At 41.0% G+C, this 19,169-nt stretch overlaps 1 protein-coding gene and 3 pseudogenes across 2 annotated transcripts; 3 read left to right on the top strand and 1 right to left on the bottom strand.

Moving 5' to 3' along the window:
* The first annotated feature begins 1,387 nt into the window (after positions 1–1,387).
* LOC126625750 (uncharacterized) lies at positions 1,388–14,795 on the top strand (annotated as a pseudogene).
* Positions 12,461–14,795, top strand: LOC126625506 (uncharacterized; annotated as a pseudogene).
* Positions 13,627–14,835, top strand: LOC126625505 (uncharacterized; annotated as a pseudogene).
* Positions 14,836–17,157: 2,322 nt separating this feature from the next.
* Positions 17,158–18,695, bottom strand: LOC126625748 (uncharacterized). 2 transcript variants are annotated; one of them, XM_050294806.1, is made up of 2 exons: positions 18,422–18,695; positions 17,158–18,073 (listed from the first exon to the last, which is right to left on the bottom strand). In XM_050294806.1, exon 2 carries the CDS (start codon positions 18,020–18,022, stop codon positions 17,450–17,452), a length of 573 nt encoding a protein of 190 aa, XP_050150763.1. In that variant the 5' UTR covers positions 18,023–18,073; positions 18,422–18,695; the 3' UTR covers positions 17,158–17,449. The 2 variants fall into 2 exon arrangements, with proteins under 2 accessions (XP_050150763.1, XP_050150764.1); XM_050294807.1 differs by having other exon boundaries at positions 17,158–18,069.
* Positions 18,696–19,169: the final 474 nt, after the last annotated feature.

Here is a 19,169-nt window from a genome sequence, read left to right as displayed (position 1 = left end):
AGCTATAAAAAATAATCAAAATCGGAGTTAAAATAACCATTAAATCGTGATTTTTCGTTTTATAACCATTGAAAAGTTTTGGTCGGTTACTTGATCTATGAATGTTTGTTTTTTGCGATTTTTTGCTGATACGATCTCGAAGCATATACAAACAAGTTTGACGGTTGGATCGTTGAAATTAGTTTTGTATAATTCGTATCCCATCAAGTTCAATGGTGTGTGTATATATATATATATATTTATTAAGTATATTTAAATCTATTTATTTTGTACGTATAATTGACCGGTACACGGAGTAGTACATCACGTGTCATTATAAAAATAGTGGAATATGTCATATGTGTGATAAAAAGTTAATAACTTAAAAAAAAAAATTTTTCTCGCCACTTTTATTAATTTTCATTTTTCCCTCTCTTTTTTGTTTCATTTTCAGTTTTTCTTATAATTTTTATTTTTCCCTCCCTTCCTTTTCTTCAAAGGGCAGCAACCTACCCATCTTTCACTCTCTTTTTTTGTTTCCTTTTCAGCTTTTTTTATAATTTTTATTTTCCCTCCATTTTTCTTCAAAGGGTGCAGCAAGAAGGGAATTGAATTATGGAATCAATGGATGCATATTAATTAATAATTATTATAGTTTTTATAAAATTTAATTTAAAATTTAATATATTATATATATATATATAATTATTATAGTTAATATTTTTGGGGTATAATTATTATAGTATATATAATTATTATAATTATTATAGTTAATATATATATATATATATATATTTATTATAGTTTTTAGGGGTATAAAATTGTTAAATATATATATATATATATAATTATTATTATAGTATTTTTTTATGGTTATAAAATTATAAAATTAATATTTTGCTTATCGTGTATCGTGTTACCCACATGTATACCCGAATCAACCCGTTATCTTAACAGGTGCTTATCGGGTTACCCGATAACGACACGATTCGTTATCGTGTCGACCCAAACACCTGTTAATTTCGTGTCGTATCGTGTCAGGAATTGCCAGGCCTAAATAATACCCCTACGATTAAGCATTTAGAAAATACAAGCTTAAGGGTGCGTTTGGTACGTGGGACGGGACGGGACGGAACGGGACGAGGCGTTCCGTCCCGCGTTTGGTGCGCCAAAAATGGGTGGAACGGGCTGTTCCACGGGACAGATTTTGAGTGTTTTTGCGTTCCACCTCCCCCCCTGGAACGGGTTTGTTCCACGTTTGTGGAACGCAATGTTTTACCATTTTAAGACAAATATACCCCATGTCTTTTTCAAAAATTACACCTTCGTTCCGTCCCGTCCCGTCCCGTCCCATTCCGTTCCGTTCCGTTCCGTCTGCGTACCAAACGCACCCTAAATGAACTTCATACAAGTGTAACATAACGAATTTGAGTTTTTTTTAGTTCATTTTTTTCCCTAAGAAAAAAGAAAAATATAAGTTAAAACAATGGCAATTTTGTGAATTCTTATCTTTTAAGAATTGCACGGTCCAAAACCCAGAGTCCAAGACTCCAAGCTCCTCTGAAATCCATTCCACCGAGTCGAACTCGCGCTGGTCTAACCGAGTCAACTCAACCCACCACACTCTATTTTCATACTCTGTTTTTTAAGCCAACGGGCTAAAACTTGAAAAGCACAGAGCTTGGTTCTCTGTGGGAATTGGTAACTGCAAAAATGGTGCTTTTCCGGCGGATTTTGCCGGAACTCCGGTGAGTGTAGGAGTTCGGGCGATAGTTCCGGCGAGGTTTGGTGTGGGGTTTTGGGTTAGCATAAAATATTAAAATGTTAAAGTCGGCGAGATGGAGAACCGACAAGAACAAGATCAAAGAAGTCTTCAAACTGCAGTTCCATGCAACTCAGGTTGGTCGATTGAAATTTAAGCTTTTTGATTGTGTTTTCCCAATGGGGTTTTGTTTTATGGCTGAGAGAATGCAGGAAAATGAAACAGAAACAGTATTTTTATATCATTGAGTGTCTGAAAACAGAAAAGTTGGAAATTTTTTATGCAATTGAGCATTGTACTGCAAGAGCCAAAAATTTATATGCAATTGAAGAGTGTGAATGTGTGAATGTGATTGAGGTTTTAGGAGAATTATATGTAAGATAGTGTTTGGTTTTGTGATTTCAGGTGACACAGTTGGGTGTGGATGCATTGCTGGTTATCTGTGGTTCCTGTGGATGTGGGGAAGCCAACTGTGAAATCAGATAAATCTACAGTTCGAGATGGGAGCTGTCGATGGGAAAATCCGGTCTATGAAACAGTTAAATTCGTCCGTGAGCCAAGAACCGGGAACATCAAAGAGAGTGTCTACAACTTTGTTGTCTCAACTGTATGAATTGTTTTGTTAGATTTTGGGTAGTGAGCATTTGGTTCCGCTTATGAGTATCTAATTTGGTTTTGTTCTCTTGTGTCGAATGCTAGTGTTCTTGGGGAGCTTTCTGTCGATTTTGCTGACTATGCCGAGGCTACTAATTCATCCTGTGTATCTTTTCCCCTCAAGAATTCAACAATTATGCATGTTAGTAATCTCCCACTTTGTCAAAACTGTAGAATGTCAGACAACAATTTGATTGCTTTTTTCTTATCGAACTCTTGTTTATGGTTTCGAATAGGTTACCATTCAAAGGTTGCACGCAAATGTTGATCCGAGGTATATACAAATGTTGTAGTTATTTTCTTTTCTTTTTTATGGAGTTGTCTTTTTTTTATGTTTCTGATTTTTTATTTTGTTTTGTTGGAGAAATTTTGAAAAGTTTTCTTTTTTCTTTTGTTTTTCAAATTTCATTTTTCTTTTAATGCAAAGATCTTGTTTCTATTGTTTTAAAAGTTTTCATGTCAATTCACAGGATGAGGGCATTAATCGAACCACCCAATTTGCTGTGCTCAACCACAGAGCATCATTTGGATCTGACTTTACGTTGTCAGGTTCTGACAGTGTGTTTGGACTTGAATCTCTGCAAGAACTTGGATCAAGAGATCCTTCCAACTTTCTGTCGTCTTTGAATCACACCTCAGTACAGAGGTACAAGAGGAATTGAGTTTTGAGAAGGACCTGAGTTTCAATCTCCGTTTACAGCTCCAGAAGACTCAAGAATCAAATTCTGATTTAATTCTTGCTGTGCGAGACCTGGAGGAAATTTTGGGGCACAAAAATAATGAAATAGCCAATCTTTCCAACAGGCCAGAGTCCTGCGGGGATGCTGCAGGGTTGAAGGCAACCATCTCGAAAGGTGGGACAAGTGAGGATGAGGAGCAATTGGAGCTGATCTTGTTAAGAAGCACAGCAATGCCAAGGAAACACACCTGCTCAAGAAACAGATCGCTGAACTCCATGGTGAAATGGAAATCTTTAGGAGAGAGTCGAGAGACTAAGATGAGCTCAAGATGCAAATGGAGCAGCTTGCACTTGACTGTGAGATATTGAAACAGGAAAACCATGACATCTCATATAAACAAGATCAAAGCTCATCTCCCTCTGCTGGCGTAAATGAACTCGAATGCCAAGTTGAGGATTTGAAAACAGAACTGAAGAAGCAGTCTGAAGATTTTTCGAATTCGTTGGCTACAATAAAGGAACTTCAATCCCATATCAAAAGCTTGGAGGCGGAACTGGAGAAGCAGGCACAAGTATCTAAAGCTGATTTAGAGACTGACATGTGCCAAAGTTGAGGATTTGGAAACGGAACTGAAGAAGCAGTCTGAAGATTTTTCGAATACGTTGGTTTCCATAAAGGAACTTGAATCCAGTATTACAAGCTTGGAGGAAGAACTGGAGAAGCAGGCACAAATATTCGAAACTGACTTAGGGGCTGTAGCATGTGCCGAAGTTGAGCAGGAGCAAAGAGCCATCCGAGCGGAGGAAGCACCGCAAAAAACTAGATCAAAAAAATGCTAATACAGCGGAGAGGCTTCGGGAAGAATTCCGAAGACTCTCTGTGCAAATGGCCTCAATATTTGATGCAAATGAAAAGGTAGCTTTGAAAACAATTGACAGAAGCCAGTGAATTGTGTGCGCAGAAGAGTCAACTAGAAGAAATGCTCCAGAAAACGAAGGATGTGCTCCAGGAAGTCAGAAATGATTACGAGACAAGATTGCAGAAGCTCTCGAACCACTTATACACGAAACCCAGGTAGATAGAAGAGATTGTATTGGAAGTGGACAACAATTCCAAGCAGCTCGACCATCAGCAGAAACAAGAGAAGTTGAGGGAAATCTCACCCAGGTGATCTTACAGCTCAAATCTCAGATTGAAAGGCTTACGGCAGAGAATGACAGCCTTTCTGAGCAAGTGAAGGAAAGCAAAAATTTGAGAGCTGAGTTGGAAACTTGGAACAAATGAAGAAATCAATCGGGGAAGCTGAAATGCGGATACAAAGAGGAAATGCGGAAAGAAACTGGTAAGTAGAATTTCTATTCTTGAGAAGAAAGCAGAGAAATCATTGGTGGATTTGAATAGAATGCGGCATCTCAAAGATGAAAAGGAGGCGACGGTTGAACTCCACAAATCAGAGATTGAAGGGCTTAAACATGCTATATATGAGGATGAGGTGGAGAAAGAGAAACGTAGAAAGCAGGTATTCCAGCTTAAGGTTGACCTGAAAAAGAAGGAAGATGTGTTCACTACTGTTGAAAAGAAGCTTAAGGAAAGCGATGGGAGTTTCTGGTGGAATAAAAACTACTCAGAGAAACAATAAGCCTTTGCCAATTGCTCATGGCTCAAAAGAAGTTGCAAGTATGAAAGAGAGAATAAAATTGCTTGAGGTAAAACTTAAACTGCTATCAGTATACAACAACAACAACTACAAAGCCTTTTCCCACTAAGTGGGGTCGGCTATATGAATCCTAGAACGCCATTGCGCTCGGTTTTGTGTCATGTCCTCCGTTAGATCCAAGTACTCTAAGTCTTTTCTTAGGGTCTCTTCTAAAGTTTTCCTAGGTCTTCCTCTACCCCTTTTGCCCTGAACCTCTGTCCTGTGGTCACATCTTCGAACCGGAGCGTCAGTAGGCCTTCTTTGCACATGTCCAAACCACCGTAACCGATTTTCTCTCCTCTTTCCTTCAATTTCGGCTACTCCTACTTTACCTCGGATATCCTCATTCCTAATCTTATCCTTTCTCGTGTGCCCACACATCCAACGAAGCATCCTCATCTCCACTACACCTACGTGTTGATGCTTCACCGCCCAACATTCTATGCCATACAGCATTGCTGGCCTTATTGCCGTCCTATAAAATTTTCCCTTGAGCTTCAGTGGCCTACGACGGTCACACAACACGCCGGATGCACTCTTCCACTTCATCCATCCAGCTTGTATTCTATGGGTGAGATCTCCATTAAATTCTCCGTTCTTTTGCAAGATAGATCCTAGGTAGCGAAAACGGTCGCTCTTTGGTATTTCCTGATCTTCGATCCTCACCCCTAACTCATTTTGGCCTCCATTTGCACTGAACTTGCACTCCATATATTCTGTCTTTGATCGACTTAGGCGAAGACCTTTAGATTCCAACACTTCTCTCCAAAGGTTAAGCTTCGCGTTTACCCCTTCCTGCATCTATCAACACTATATCGTTTACGAAAAGCATACACCAAAGAATATCATCTTAAATATTAAGTTTGTGATCTTCGCTAGATTGCTCCGGTCATTAGTGTGGATAAGTATGTAAATGGATAGAGACAGGAAGCAAACACAAGATGTACGTGGTTCACCCAGATTGGCTACGTCCACGGAGTAAAGGAGTTCTCATTAATTGTGAAGGGTTTACACAGTATATAGGTTCAAACTCTCCTTTAGTGAGTACAAGTGAATGATTTAGTACAAATGACATTAGGAAATATTGTGAAAGAATGATCTCGTAATCACGAAACTTTTAAGTACCGAAGTGTGGTATCGTCTTCACTTGCCTTATCTGTCTCATAGGTAGATGTGGCATCTTCTTTGGAAGTACTTTTCCTCCCTCCAGGGGTGGTATCTTTAACTGGTGGAGATGCACAATGTAATGTATCAATTTCACTTGACGCTTACTTGTAGTTTCAGGCTTGGTCAAGCGCGATACAAACCATGTAGTAGGAGTCCCCGAGTCGCCGAGCTAGGGGATCTGCTGAAAGAGGTGACAGGCAAGGTAAGCAATCAGAGCTCCAAGCAATCAGTCCCAGATCAGAAGTTTGATTTCGAGTTCCGGCTGATTGTTATCCTTCTCCTTATCATGCAGGTAGCATGAAGGATAAAGAGAAGAAAAGGAGAAAATGTGATATGAGATACTTTTGCTTTTGAAGAAGTAACTTTCCACAGGCTTATTCTTGAACTGGGCTGGAGGGTTTTCTTGTTTCCGCCAGAGTATAAGGCCGACTGAAGAATTTGAGGGTCAAAACAAGTCCATCAAATCTAGAGTACGTTCGACCCTGCTGATATGGGATACTTTTGCTGTTGACAAAGTAGTGGATGTATCGGCACGTGTTCTGTTGCGCTTGTCTCCACATGCTTCCTTGTATCCTTCTCACTTGCCCTATTTGTTCCTCAGGCAAATGTGGTATCTTCTCGGGAAGCATAAGATGTTGAAGATGAGTACTCGAGAGCAATGGGGTTCCAGGCAGTCAGTTCCGGACTGGAAGCTTGATTCCAAGTGCTGACTGATTGCTCTCTTTCTCCTTGTCTTGCAGGTAAGAACAAGGCCAAAGGAAAAGACAGGGAAAAAGCATGATATGGGATACTCTTGCTTTTAACCCTGATGATATGAGATATTCTTGCTTTGGTGTAGCTTGTTTGCAGAGGTATTCTCGGGGGGAAAGAAAGCTGAGTATTTCGAGAGGCTTCGTTGAGAGTGCCCTCTCAGATATGAGGAAGGGTTGAGCATTTTTGCAGGTCTGCTTGTCCGTTGAGGATGGAGGTCGACATATATAGGAGTCTCCCTAACAAGGAGTAATACTATTCTTTTACCCTGCTTGGTCATAGCACGGTAGTGGGAGCTGCCAGCTTCACGTGTTTTAACTCTGTCAGAGCACTTTGAAAAAGTGGTCTGTGGTATCTGGAAAGCTGATGTTACGTGTGAAGATTACAGACAAGCTTTATCCAAGGAGATCTGGCTCTCGAAGTTGAGAAAGCGGTGTGAGGATTACAGACAAGCTTTATCTAAGGGGCTCTCGAAGTTGAGAAAGCGGTGCCTCTTCGGTTTTCGAACAAGCAATCCTGTCGGGGATCTGTCTCTCGAGATTCGGAGAACGGTGCCTTTTCGATTTTTGAGAAAGCAATCCTGCTAGGAGTCTGGCTCTCGAGATTCGGAGAGTGGTGTCTCGTCGCTTTTTGAGAAAGTAATCATGTTGGGAGTCTGGCTCTCGAGATTCGGAGGACGGTGCCTCTTCGATCTTGAAGCAAGCAATCTTGTTGGGAGTGTTTTCTCGAATGTGAGTAAAGGTTAGGCCTGTTTGCTAGTCTACCTTGCCACGGAGCACAGAGGTTGACACACAGGGACTTTCCAATTATCCAGCAATGGTCCTGTTCCTTTACCCTTGTGGGTAATAATATGGTAGCTAGACCTTCAAAATTTATGTGTCTAAACTTTGTTAGTGCTGTTTCTTTGTTATTCTTTTACCCTTCTTGGTCATAGCGATGTAATAGGAGCTGCAAGCTTCACGTGTCTAAACTTTGTCAGAGATTTTTGGCAAAGTTATCTGTGGTACCCGTGAGCTGATGTTGCGTGTGGAAAGTGGATGATTGAACAGTAACATTCACGTGCTTTCTACTTCACCAGAAATCTTCGACAGAATGCTCGTAATTTCCGCAAAGTTGAGTGAGCATGTGACAGGTGCTGACAAGGTTGAAAAAGCAGGTGCCTCTTCGATTTCTGAGATCGGCCCTCGTGGTCTCTGAGCACCCCAGCTTTTGAGAAAGCAAGCGCCTCTTAGATTTCTGCGATCGACCTTCGTGGTCTTTGAGCAGCCCAGCTTTTGAGAAAGCAAACGCCTCTTCGATTCCTGAGATCGGCCCTCGTGGTCTCTGAGCAGCCCAACTTTTGAGAAAGCAAACGCCTTTTTGATTTCTGAGCAGGTGCCTCTTCGATTTCTGAAGCTCCATCGAGTGCAGATTTTTATAGAGGCTGGTATTAAGTTCCAAAGCACACTTGAATCTCCACCAGTAGAAGCTCCCTTCTTGCATTTCTAAGATCTTGATTTGTCCGACCTCTTTTCTCTTCAACACCATTGAAAATGTCTGGCCCCTCCGACCGTCGTTTTAACTTGAACCTTGTTGAAGAGGCAGCCACGCCTTCTCCAGACAACATATGACGCCCATCCTTCATATCCCCTACTGGTCCTCTTACCGTTGGGGATTCCGTGATGAAGAATGATATGACCGCTGCGGTGGTGGCCAGGAACCTTCTCACTCCCAAAGATAACAGACTACTTTCCAAACGGTCTGATGAGTTGGCTGTTAAGTATTCTCTGGCTCTCAGTGTTCAGTGTGCAGGTTCTGTGTCTAATATGGCCCAACGCCTATTTGCTCGAACCCACCAAGTTGAATCATTGGCGGCTGAAGTGATGAGTCTCAAACAGGAGATTAGAGGGCTCAAGCATGAGAATAAACAGTTGCACCGGCTCGCACATGACTATGCTACAAACATGAAGAGGAAGCTTGACCAGATGAAGGAATCTGATGGTCAGATTTTACATGATCATCAGAGGTTTGTGGGTTTGTTCCAAAGACATTTATTGCCTTCGTCTTCTGGGGCTGTACCGCGTAATGAAGCTCCAAATGATCAACCTCCGATGTCTCCTCCTTCTAGGGTGCTGTCCAGTACTGAGGCTCCGAATGATCCCCCTCCGGTGCCTTCTCTTTCTGGGGCTCTGCCGACTGCTGAGACTTCTCCTAAGCAACCTTTGTGAAGGCTCCCTCTTGTTTGTTTATTTTGACTCGTGTATATGTACATATTTGTAACTTCTTAGAGATATCAATAAATAAGCTTTGTTTCATTTCAACGTATTGTGTTAAATACACCAAAGCCTTCTTCACTAAGTTCTTTGAATTTTTCTTTTGTTGAAGCTTGTATGTTGAAGCTTTGTGAGTGGAGCATGTAGGTTGAGGTAGTGTTCCCTTAATTTCCCGAGTGGGGAAAACTTCTCGATTGGAGACTTGAAAAATCTAAGTCACTGAGTCGGGTCGGCTATATGAATCTTAGAACGCCATTGTGCTCGATCCTGTGTAATGTCCTCCGTTAGATCCAAGTACTCTTAAGTCTTTTCTTAGAGTCTCTTCCAAAGTTTTCCTAGGTCTTCCTCTACCCCTTCGGCCCTGAACCTCTGTCCCGTAGTCGCATCTTCTAACCGGAGCGTCAGTAGGCCTTCTTTGCACATGTCCAAACCACCGTAACCGATTTTCTCTCCTCTTTCCTTCAATTTCGGCTACTCCTACTTTACCTCGGATATCCTCATTCCTAATCTTATCCTTTCTCGTGTGCCCACACATCCAACGAAGCATCCTCATCTCCGCTACACCAATTTTGTGTACGTGTTGATGTTTCACCGCCCAACATTCTGTGCCATACAGCATCGCCGGCCTTATTGCCGTCCTATAAAATTTTCCCTTAAGCTTCAGTGGCATACGACGATCACACAACACGCCAGATGCACTCTTCCACTTCATCCATCCAGCTTGTATTCTATGGTTGAGATCTCCATCTAATTCTCCGTTCTTTTGCAAGATAGATTCTAGGTAGCGAAAACGGTCGCTCTTTGGTATTTCCTGATCTCCGATCCTCACCCCTAACTCATTTTGGCCTCCATTTGCACTGAACTTGCACTCCATAAATTCTGTCTTTGATCGGCTTAGGCGAAGACCTTTAGATTCCAACACTTCTCTCCAAAGGTTAAGCTTTGCATTTACCCCTTCCTGAGTTTCATCTATCAACACTATATCGTCTGCGAAAAGCATACACCAAGGAATATCATCTTGAATATGTCCTGTTAACTCATCCATTACCAACGCAAAAAGGTAAGGACTTAAGGATGAGCCTTGATGTAATCCTACAGTTATGGGGAAGCTTTCGGTTTGTCCTTCATGAGTTCTTACGGCAGTCTTTGCTCCTTCATACATATCCTTTATAGCTTGGATATATGCTACTCGTACTCCTTTCTTCTCTAAAATCCTCCAAAGAATGTCTCTTGGGACCCTATCATACGCTTTTTCCAAATCTATAAAGACTATGTGTAAATCCTTTTTCCTATCTCTATATCTTTGCATCAATCTTCGTAAGAGATAGATTGCCTCCATGGTTGAGCGCCCTGGCATGAACCCGAATTGGTTATCCGAAACCCGTGTCTCTTGCCTCAATCTATGCTCAATGACTCTCTCCCAGAGCTTCATTGTATGACTCATTAGCTTAATACCCCTATAGTTCATGCAATTTTGTACGTCGCCCTTATTCTTGTAAATAGGCACCAAGGTGCTCTTTCGCCACTTGTTTGGCATCTTCTTCGTTTTCAAAATCCTATTGAAAAGGTCAGTGAGCCATGCTATACATGTCTCTCCCAAGGCTTTCCACACTTCAATCGGTATATCGTCTGGGCCCACTGCTTTTCTATGCTTCATCTTCTTCAAAGCTACAACCACTTCTTCCTTCCTGATTCGACGATAAAATGAGTAGTTTCTACACTCTTCTGAGTTACTCAACTCCCCTAATGGAGTACTCCTTTCATGTCCTTCATTGAAAAGATTATGAAAATAACCTCTCAATCTGTCTTTGACCGCGTTCTCTGTAGTAAGAACCTTTCCATCCTCATTTTGGTAGAGAACTTTTTGGTAGATTGAAACAATTTTGGTAGAGAACTTTTTCACAAAACATGAACCAACAGAAGATCTATTTACAATTGTGTCAACAAGAAGTCAACAACACAGCATATATAGTCTTTGCCAACCCCAAAACCTGTAAGATATCTTCCAATGCAATATTCAAATCATATTCCAGCCTTTCTGTTTGTACTTGTACTGATAACGTCTCAACTGCTTTACTTTTTAACCTTTTCAGGGACAAATAAAATCAAAGGGAGCTGCTTTGGAAACCTCAACTGCTTCATTTTTCGTGAAGGAAAATGATCTTTAGAACTAATCGAAGGATTAGAGAGCAGGGTGGAAGAAATAAATCAGAATAGTGTGTTTCAAACGGTAAGCAAACCTTCCATATTGCGTAATGCATCTGATAGAATGCTTGAATTCGATTATGATGGATACCAGAAAATTGTATATGTAACTATATTTCTTCTAAAAAGAAAAACCAAATTTGAGGTTTTCGTGCCTAGACGCTTGTGAGCTTTGGTTATTTTATAGTTTATAGGGGTTCGCATGTGGGGCATATGGATTACGACCATTACTTTGAGTTTACGCTCTTCTTCTTCTAGTTCTTCTCGACTCCCCTCTGTTGGCTCATGCTTCTTATTGCCCAGTCTCTCTGTTTCTCTCTTTGCCCTTAAATGCTGTCATATTATATCTGTAATGATTGGTGAAATCATCTTTATCATACAGGTAGCTAAAGATGCCACTAGCGATGAGATTGCATTGGAACAAGAGCCGAGATTTTCCACTGCTGATAACAGATACAGCAGCTTATTAACAGAATTAGCATCACTTAAGGAGAGGAATAAATCAATGACAATTTATATCATTAATATATATATATATATATATATATATATGTATGTATGTATTTTTCCACCTTTCCTTACTAGCAGAACTAGAGTTTTACCGTCTCATATATTATGGTTTTTGCACTTCTGGGCAAGAGTGCATCAGTTTTGTGACCAAATTTCTTGCTTTCTGCTTCAATCTATACTGTATGCATGTTCCTTTGGCCAACATATAGCAAGTCTTTGTTAAACTTCATCAGTTGTTGTTAGCCCGGTTATGTACTTAATTGTTGTATATTTCAACCAAGACAATCAAGTTATGATCTGTCACATCGTTAAGTGCTTGAAATTTGAGATGACTTGTGGCTGGCAGTATTGTTCTTTGCTAGGCACCTCAGAGGATGTAGAAGGTGGGGAAGATGTAAATGTTTAAATCACAGAATAGAAGCTTCAAGGAACTCTTACGCAATAAGGATACGGATGAAAGTGTTTCAATTGTGAGTTTCTCGCTTAAAGCTTCAAATGTCATGTGTTCTTCTATTGAAAGTTTTCATTTTGTTATTGTTTTTCGAAGTTATTACCCCTTTCCATTGAGATGGTTGGTGGCTGGGTGGATATGTGATAGTAAAATTCATTTTTCGTTAATGCAAAGAACTTCTTTCTATTGCTTAAAAGTTTTCATGTCAATTCATAGGATGAGGGCATTAATACAACCACCCAAGTTGCTGAGCTCAACCGCAGAGCATCGATCTGATATTACATTGTCAAGTTCCGACCATGGCTCTGGACTTGATACTCTGCGAGAATTTGGATCTAGAGTTCCTTCTAACTTTCTGTCGTCTTCGGGTCACTCCTCACCTCAGTCCAACATCATCCTGCTGTTTATACCCGAAGATCAACCTATGACGACAATCAGCGGTCACAATGGGCATGGTCTGCAGGTTCAGAACATGGAGTAAGTACTGATGGTTCAACAAAGAGTTCTCAGGATACCATTACAAGAGAATGGTCTCAACAGTCTTCAGATGACGACATTGAAAAGCTAAAGGCTGAGCTTTTTGTTCTATCTAGACAGGTAGATATGTCAGAGCTAGAATTACAAACATTAAGGAGGCAGATGGTAAAGGAGAGCAAAAGGGGGCAGGATCTTTCAAGAGAAGCCATCAACTTGAAAGAGGAACGAGATTCTTCCAAGGCGGAAGTTGAGAAACTAAAGTCCTTTCAGAAACGTATGGATGGTGCAAAAATTAAAAACAGGTTCCAGTTAGAAGGCGGGGATCTGCGGGCTCTTGTTGATGAAATCAGACAAGAATTGAGTTATGAGAAGGACCTGAGTTTCAATCTCCGTTTACTGCTCCAGAAGACACAAGAATCAAATTCTGATTTAATTCTTTTGGTACGAGACCTGGAGGAAATTTTGGAGCAGAAAAATAGTGAAATAGGCAATCTTTCCAGCTGGCCAGAATCCTGCTGGGATGCTGCAGGGTTGAAGGCAACCATCTCCAAAGGTGGGACAAGAGAGGATGAGGAACAGTTGGAGCTGGAAGATCTTGTTAAGGAGCACAGCAATGCCAAGAAAGCACACCTGCTCGAGAAACAGATTGCCGAACTCTATGTTGAAAACTTGAAATAGAAATCTATAGGAGACACAAAGATGAGCTCTAGATGCAAATGGAGCAGCTTGCACTTGACTATGAGATATTCGAACAGGAAAACCATGACATCTCATATAAACTAGATCAAAGCCAACTGCAAGAACAACTTAAGATGCAGTACGAATGCTCGTCTCCCTCTGCTGCCATAAATGAACTCGAATGCCAAGTTGAGGATTTGGGAACAGAACTGAAGAAGCAGCCTGAAGATTTTTTGAATTCGTTGGCTACCATAAAGGAACTTGAATCCCATATCAAAAGCTTTGAGGCAGAGCTGGAGAAGCAGGCACAAGTATTTAAAGCTGATTTAGAAGCTGTGACATGTGCCAAAGTCGATGATTAGGAAACGGAACTGAAGAAGAAGTCGGAAGATTTTTCAAATAGGTTGGCTACCAGAAAGGAACTTGAATCCAATATCAGAAGCCTGGAGGAAGAACTGGAGAAGCAGGCACAAATATTCGAAGCTGATTTAGAGGCTGTAGCAGGTGCCAAAGTTGAGCATGAGCAAAGAGCCATCCGAGCAGAGGAAGCACCGCGAAAAACTGGGTCAAAAAATGCTAATACAGCTGAGATGCTTCGGGAAGAATTCCAAAGACTCTGTGCAAATGGCCTCAATATTTGATGCAAATGAAAAGGTAGCTTTGAAAGCAAATGACAGAAGCCAGTGAATTGTGTGTGCAGAAGAGTCAACTAGAAGAAAAGCTCCTGAAAACAAAGGACGAGCTCCAGGAAGTTAGAAATGATTACGAGAAATGATTGAAGAAGCTCTCGAACCACTTATACGAGAAAACCGGACGGATAGAAGAGATTGTATTGGAAATGGACAACAATTCCAAGCTGCTCGACCATCAGCAGAAACAAGAGGAATAAGTAAAGGAAATCTCTCCCAGGTGATCTTACAGCTCAAATCTCATATTGAAAGGCTTACGGCAGAGAACGACAGCCTTTCTGAGCCAGTGGAGGAAAGCAAAAATTTGAGAGCTGAGTCGGAACAAGTGAAGAAATCAAGCGAGGAAGCTGAAATGCGGATACAAAGAGGAAATGCGGAAAAAATGAGCTGGTAAGTAGAATTTCTGTTCTTAAGAAGGAAGCAGAGAAGTCATTGGAGGTTTTGAATAGAATGCGGCATCTCAAAGATGAAAAGGAGGCGACAGTTGGTCTCCTAAAATCAGAGATAGAAGAGCTTATTGCACGACCAATAGTTTCTGATGGATTTAAAAATCCTCAGAGAAACAATTAGTCTTTGCCAGTTGCTCGTGATTCATTTTTGGAGAAGGAAAAGGATCTCCAGAACATAATCGAAGAATTAGTGAGCAGGGTGGAAGAAATAAATCAGAATAGTGCATTTCAAAAGGTAAGCAAACCTTCCATATTGCGCAATGCATCTGATACAATGCTTAAATTCGATTACGATGGAGACAGGAAAAATTGTACATATAACTATATTTCTTCTTATAAAGAAAAGAAAGAAAAAACAAGAGGTTTTGGTGCCTAGGCGCAAGCTTATGAGGTTTAGATGTCGAGGGTTACGCTCTTCCTTGTTCTACTTCTTCTCTACTCCCCTCTATTGGCTCTCGCTGCTTCTTATTGTCCAATCTCTCTGTTTCCCTGTTTGCCTTTAGATGATGTCATATTATGTCTGTAACGATTGGAGCTGGATTTCAATGCTAAGGATGGGCTTAGTGTATAGGCAATAGGACCGTCTTCACCACCACATTTCCCAAAGGAGAATGCTATAACCAGATTATGAGACAATGCTACGGCATAGAGAGTCTCGCCTACAACCACGGCCCTCCCAATGAAACCAGTGGAACCTATAACTGGATGCCATTCATTTTTCTTGTCATGATAACCAAAGAGTTGGACTGTCTGGGAACGCATGTCCAGCATCGAAAACAAAATCCAGCCATAACAAACAGCATAACCAGTTATATACGTACGATCCAAACGATAAGAATAGTAGGGAAAAGAAGGCAGTGTGTGTTGTGATTGGCTCATATTTTGAGCTGTTAACAATTAAGTGACTTTGTGTGTTATGCTTTCGGAATAGTGGCCAAATATGTCCATATCTCATTTTGGTTAATAGTGGAAGACAATGATGATGTTTCATGGGATTCCTTTGTTTTGGCATTTTTTATTCATTTCCCATTTGCATGCCGAAAGTGGTTTTGGGTTTTGAAGAAAAGGGAGCATGATGGATCATCATTGTGTCTATGAAAAAAAGGAGAAGTTGACTCACTTTTCTGTCCATTTAATTGCAAGGAGCCGAGGGAGAGAGAGGGTATTAGAGAGCATCCAAAGGGGGAGAGCATTCGGCTCTCCCATGGGAAAGCATGGGCATGGGTGAGAGAAAATCAAGAGAGCTAGAGTGAAAAGTATTCTAGTGAAAGAACTCTTGGGGTAGAGTGAGGCTCTTGGGAAAATTCTATGAGTGGGTGTGCAAGGGATTTGGGATTGGGTTATGTTGATTTAACTCATGTGTACTTGTACTATTATTCTCATAGTGAAGAGCAATATCTCTCCGGGGACGTAGGCAGGATTTTTTGCCGAACCTCGTAAATTTCTCGGTGTCTTTATTTCTTGTATTTTAAATTGTTCAACTGTGGGTTTATAAGTTGGTGAGATAACAGGCCAAAGCACAACAATTGGTATCAGAGCATCGTTGGAGGCTTTGGTTCGTTGGAGGTCCAGATTTGTTGTTCACCAAGAATTTTTCAGTTGAGCAGTTTAATGGGAGATGCGGTTTTACTCTTGGTAAAGGAGAGTAATGGAAGCCTGAAGAAATGGAAGTCGTGTTCAGGGATGCTTAGATCAACTGCGAAAGTTGATGTTGAGGAAGAAGACAAAGGCCTCTTTCTTCTTACCTCACTTTCAGATTTGTCTAAGAACCTTGTGAAACTTTACTGCATGGAAAGTTACAGTAAGTTTGGAGCAGGTGCAAACTTCTTTGGTGTGGAATGATACACAAAGGAGACCATGGATAATGGTGGGCACAAGACTGCTTAAGTTATTAAAGGTTGGAATCGTGGAAGAAAATTGGAAAGAGGATCTGAGAGAGACAGCAGGTTCAGATCCGGTTCCGGAGGCAAGGGTCCACAGTGCTACGAGTGCAAGGCCGGGTTGTAGCAAGTTTGTGGCGGAAGACTTTGAGTATGTCCTCTAGGTACTCGAAGCAACACTTCTCCAGGTGATGTTTAGTCTCAAGTGTTGCAGGGGTTTTGCAGCAGGTGGAGCTATGGGATTCACAGGTGATGAGATGGTCCTGAGGTAGGAGGAAGTGTGGGAATTTTGTCTGGCTCGATGAGTTGTTGCTGGAAACGGGCGCGCTGACGAGTTTCCAGGTTGCTGACAATGAAGAGGAGGAAAACCTGTTGGAGGAGACGAGGATGTGTCGAGATCCTGTCTGAAGCTAAATTGTGATTTTTAGCTTGCAGCAGCTGCACATGCATTGGCAGTGACTGAATCGGAACAGGACCAACGAGGTTTATTCAGTGTGTGTATGCTGGTACGTAAGGCCAATGGACTTTGGTGATGGGTGCAAGGATTTTTTGCACAGTATATTCGCCAAGGTGGAGATTGTTGTGATTGGCTCATATTTTGAGCTGTTAACAATTAAGTGACTTTGTGTGTTATGCTTTCGGAATAGTGGCCAAATATGTCCATATCTCATTTTGGTTAATAGTGGAAGACAATGATGATGTTTCATGGGATTCCTTTGTTTTGGCATTTTTTATTCATTTCCCATTTGCATGCCGAAAGTGGTTTTGGGTTTTGAAGAAAAGGGAGCATGATGGATCATCATTGTGTCTATGAAAAAAAGGAGAAGTTGACTCACTTTTCTGTCCATTTAATTGCAAGGAGCCGAGGGAGAGAGAGGGTATTAGAGAGCATCCAAAGGGGGAGAGCATTCGGCTCTCCCATGGGAAAGCATGGGCATGGGTGAGAGAAAATCAAGAGAGCTAGAGTGAAAAGTATTCTAGTGAAAGAACTCTTGGGGTAGAGTGAGGCTCTTGGGAAAATTCTATGAGTGGGTGTGCAAGGGATTTGGGATTGGGTTATGTTGATTTAACTCATGTGTACTTGTACTATTATTCTCATAGTGAAGAGCAATATCTCTCCGGGGACGTAGGCAGGATTTTTTGCCGAACCTCGTAAATTTCTCGGTGTCTTTATTTCTTGTATTTTAAATTGTTCAACTGTGGGTTTATAAGTTGGTGAGATAACAGGCCAAAGCACAACAGTGTGTCCCATTTATCATGAGCAGGATCATAACGCTCAAAGGATGCTTCCGGAATCCATGGGAAGCCCCATGGAGAAGCAATATAATAAAGTTGTCCATGGGCAGAAAAAACGGTACCAAGTGGCTTAATTGATTTTGGGGAAGAGAATTTATCAAATGATACAGTTTTCAGGTCAAAAGCATACCTCTCACGTGGAGTGTTGGTGTTGGTAATGGTGTCGGCCTCCAATGGCCTGGGACGATGACCATCCTCTAGAAGTACATATACCTTGGAGTGGCTGAAAATCCTTGCAGCAGTACAGAGATAAGACTGCTGTGGATCATCAAAGAACTTGAGCAGAGGTTTGAGCACGGGGGTTTCACGAGTGACTCTTCCTCCTCCTTTCACATCATCATCTCCTTGTTGTTTGAGTTGTAGTTTAAAGAATGCAGCGCAATGTGGACCGCTCAGAAAAGGCGCGAATAAAAAGAGAGATCTATCTTGAACATCTTTATTTACCATCGATGAAGAATGCTCCTCCACTATGGACAGAGAGATAGAACAAGACACTACCTAGAGAGAATGAAGCAATGTCAAAGCCATACTGTGACTAGAGTAGATCATCCTCATAATAATTAAATTAAAGAGTTATGGGAAAGCTCGATTCACTGGATAAATCATCAGAATTACAAAAGACCACAAATTGCCAGAACAAGGGAAAAAAAACACAGATAAATGCCCTCGAGAAGGAAACGGTTGCCTTCAAAATGCCACTACAAATTTAAGAATGCAACAGGCGAATTGAATGGTACGATAAACTAAACAAAAAACAGATTGGTCGAGAAATTTAAAAACCAACAACATCAACAATTTTACAGATAAACCAAGAATTACGAAGAAGAAATCGACTGGGTCACTCACCTAGAGGCTAGAGTCGCCCAGAAGCTTGGGGATGCGCCAGCGGCGGCAGGCAGAATGTGATTTTAGGGCTGCGGCTGCGGCGGTGAAATCACTTTTCGGATACGCAACAAGATAACCGGAGGACGCCAGTTTTCCGTTTGTGAAGCACCGCTGGAAGAAGCAGATGCAGAGTCACGGCGGGAAGAATCAAGAAACAAGATGGTTTTGCCCAATTTTTATCTTTTACCTTGAACGTTCTCGTTTCTGCTATTATGCAATGACAATTAAAACTTAACGCATATATCCTAATGTGCAATGTTAACTTCGACTTCATAAGACTTTAACAAAATAAAAAATTTTGAATGCCCTCTAAATCACTTTTAACGTATATGTCCCAAGATTATTTTATCTTATTCAACTCCCAAAATCACTTCCACATTTTATTATTGAACAAAACCCTAACCAATGGAACTAAAAACATGTTGATTAATTTTTTATTTTTTATTTTTTTGACACATGAAACATGAAATCCACGTTTCAAAAAAAGCATTTAAATCTTTTTGTATGCCGTGTGTGGAGCAAAAAATAATCAAGAAAATTATGGAGGCAACACGTGAACTTTTGGGTAAAAAGACAAAATTACCCTTGAGGCACACCGAGATTCTCACGCGCATGCAACAGACAATAACGGCTCAATCAAAGTCAAAGGTGATCAAAATGGCTCAACCAAGCATCCAATTAAACAAATCTCATTTGTCCATACACACTT

This window comes from Malus sylvestris, chromosome 6 (genome assembly GCF_916048215.2).
Source record: "Malus sylvestris chromosome 6, drMalSylv7.2, whole genome shotgun sequence".
In the NCBI taxonomy this organism is placed as follows: domain Eukaryota; kingdom Viridiplantae; phylum Streptophyta; class Magnoliopsida; order Rosales; family Rosaceae; genus Malus; species Malus sylvestris.
Note: the sequence above shows the minus strand (reverse complement) of the source record. Positions and strands in the feature narration are given on the sequence as shown.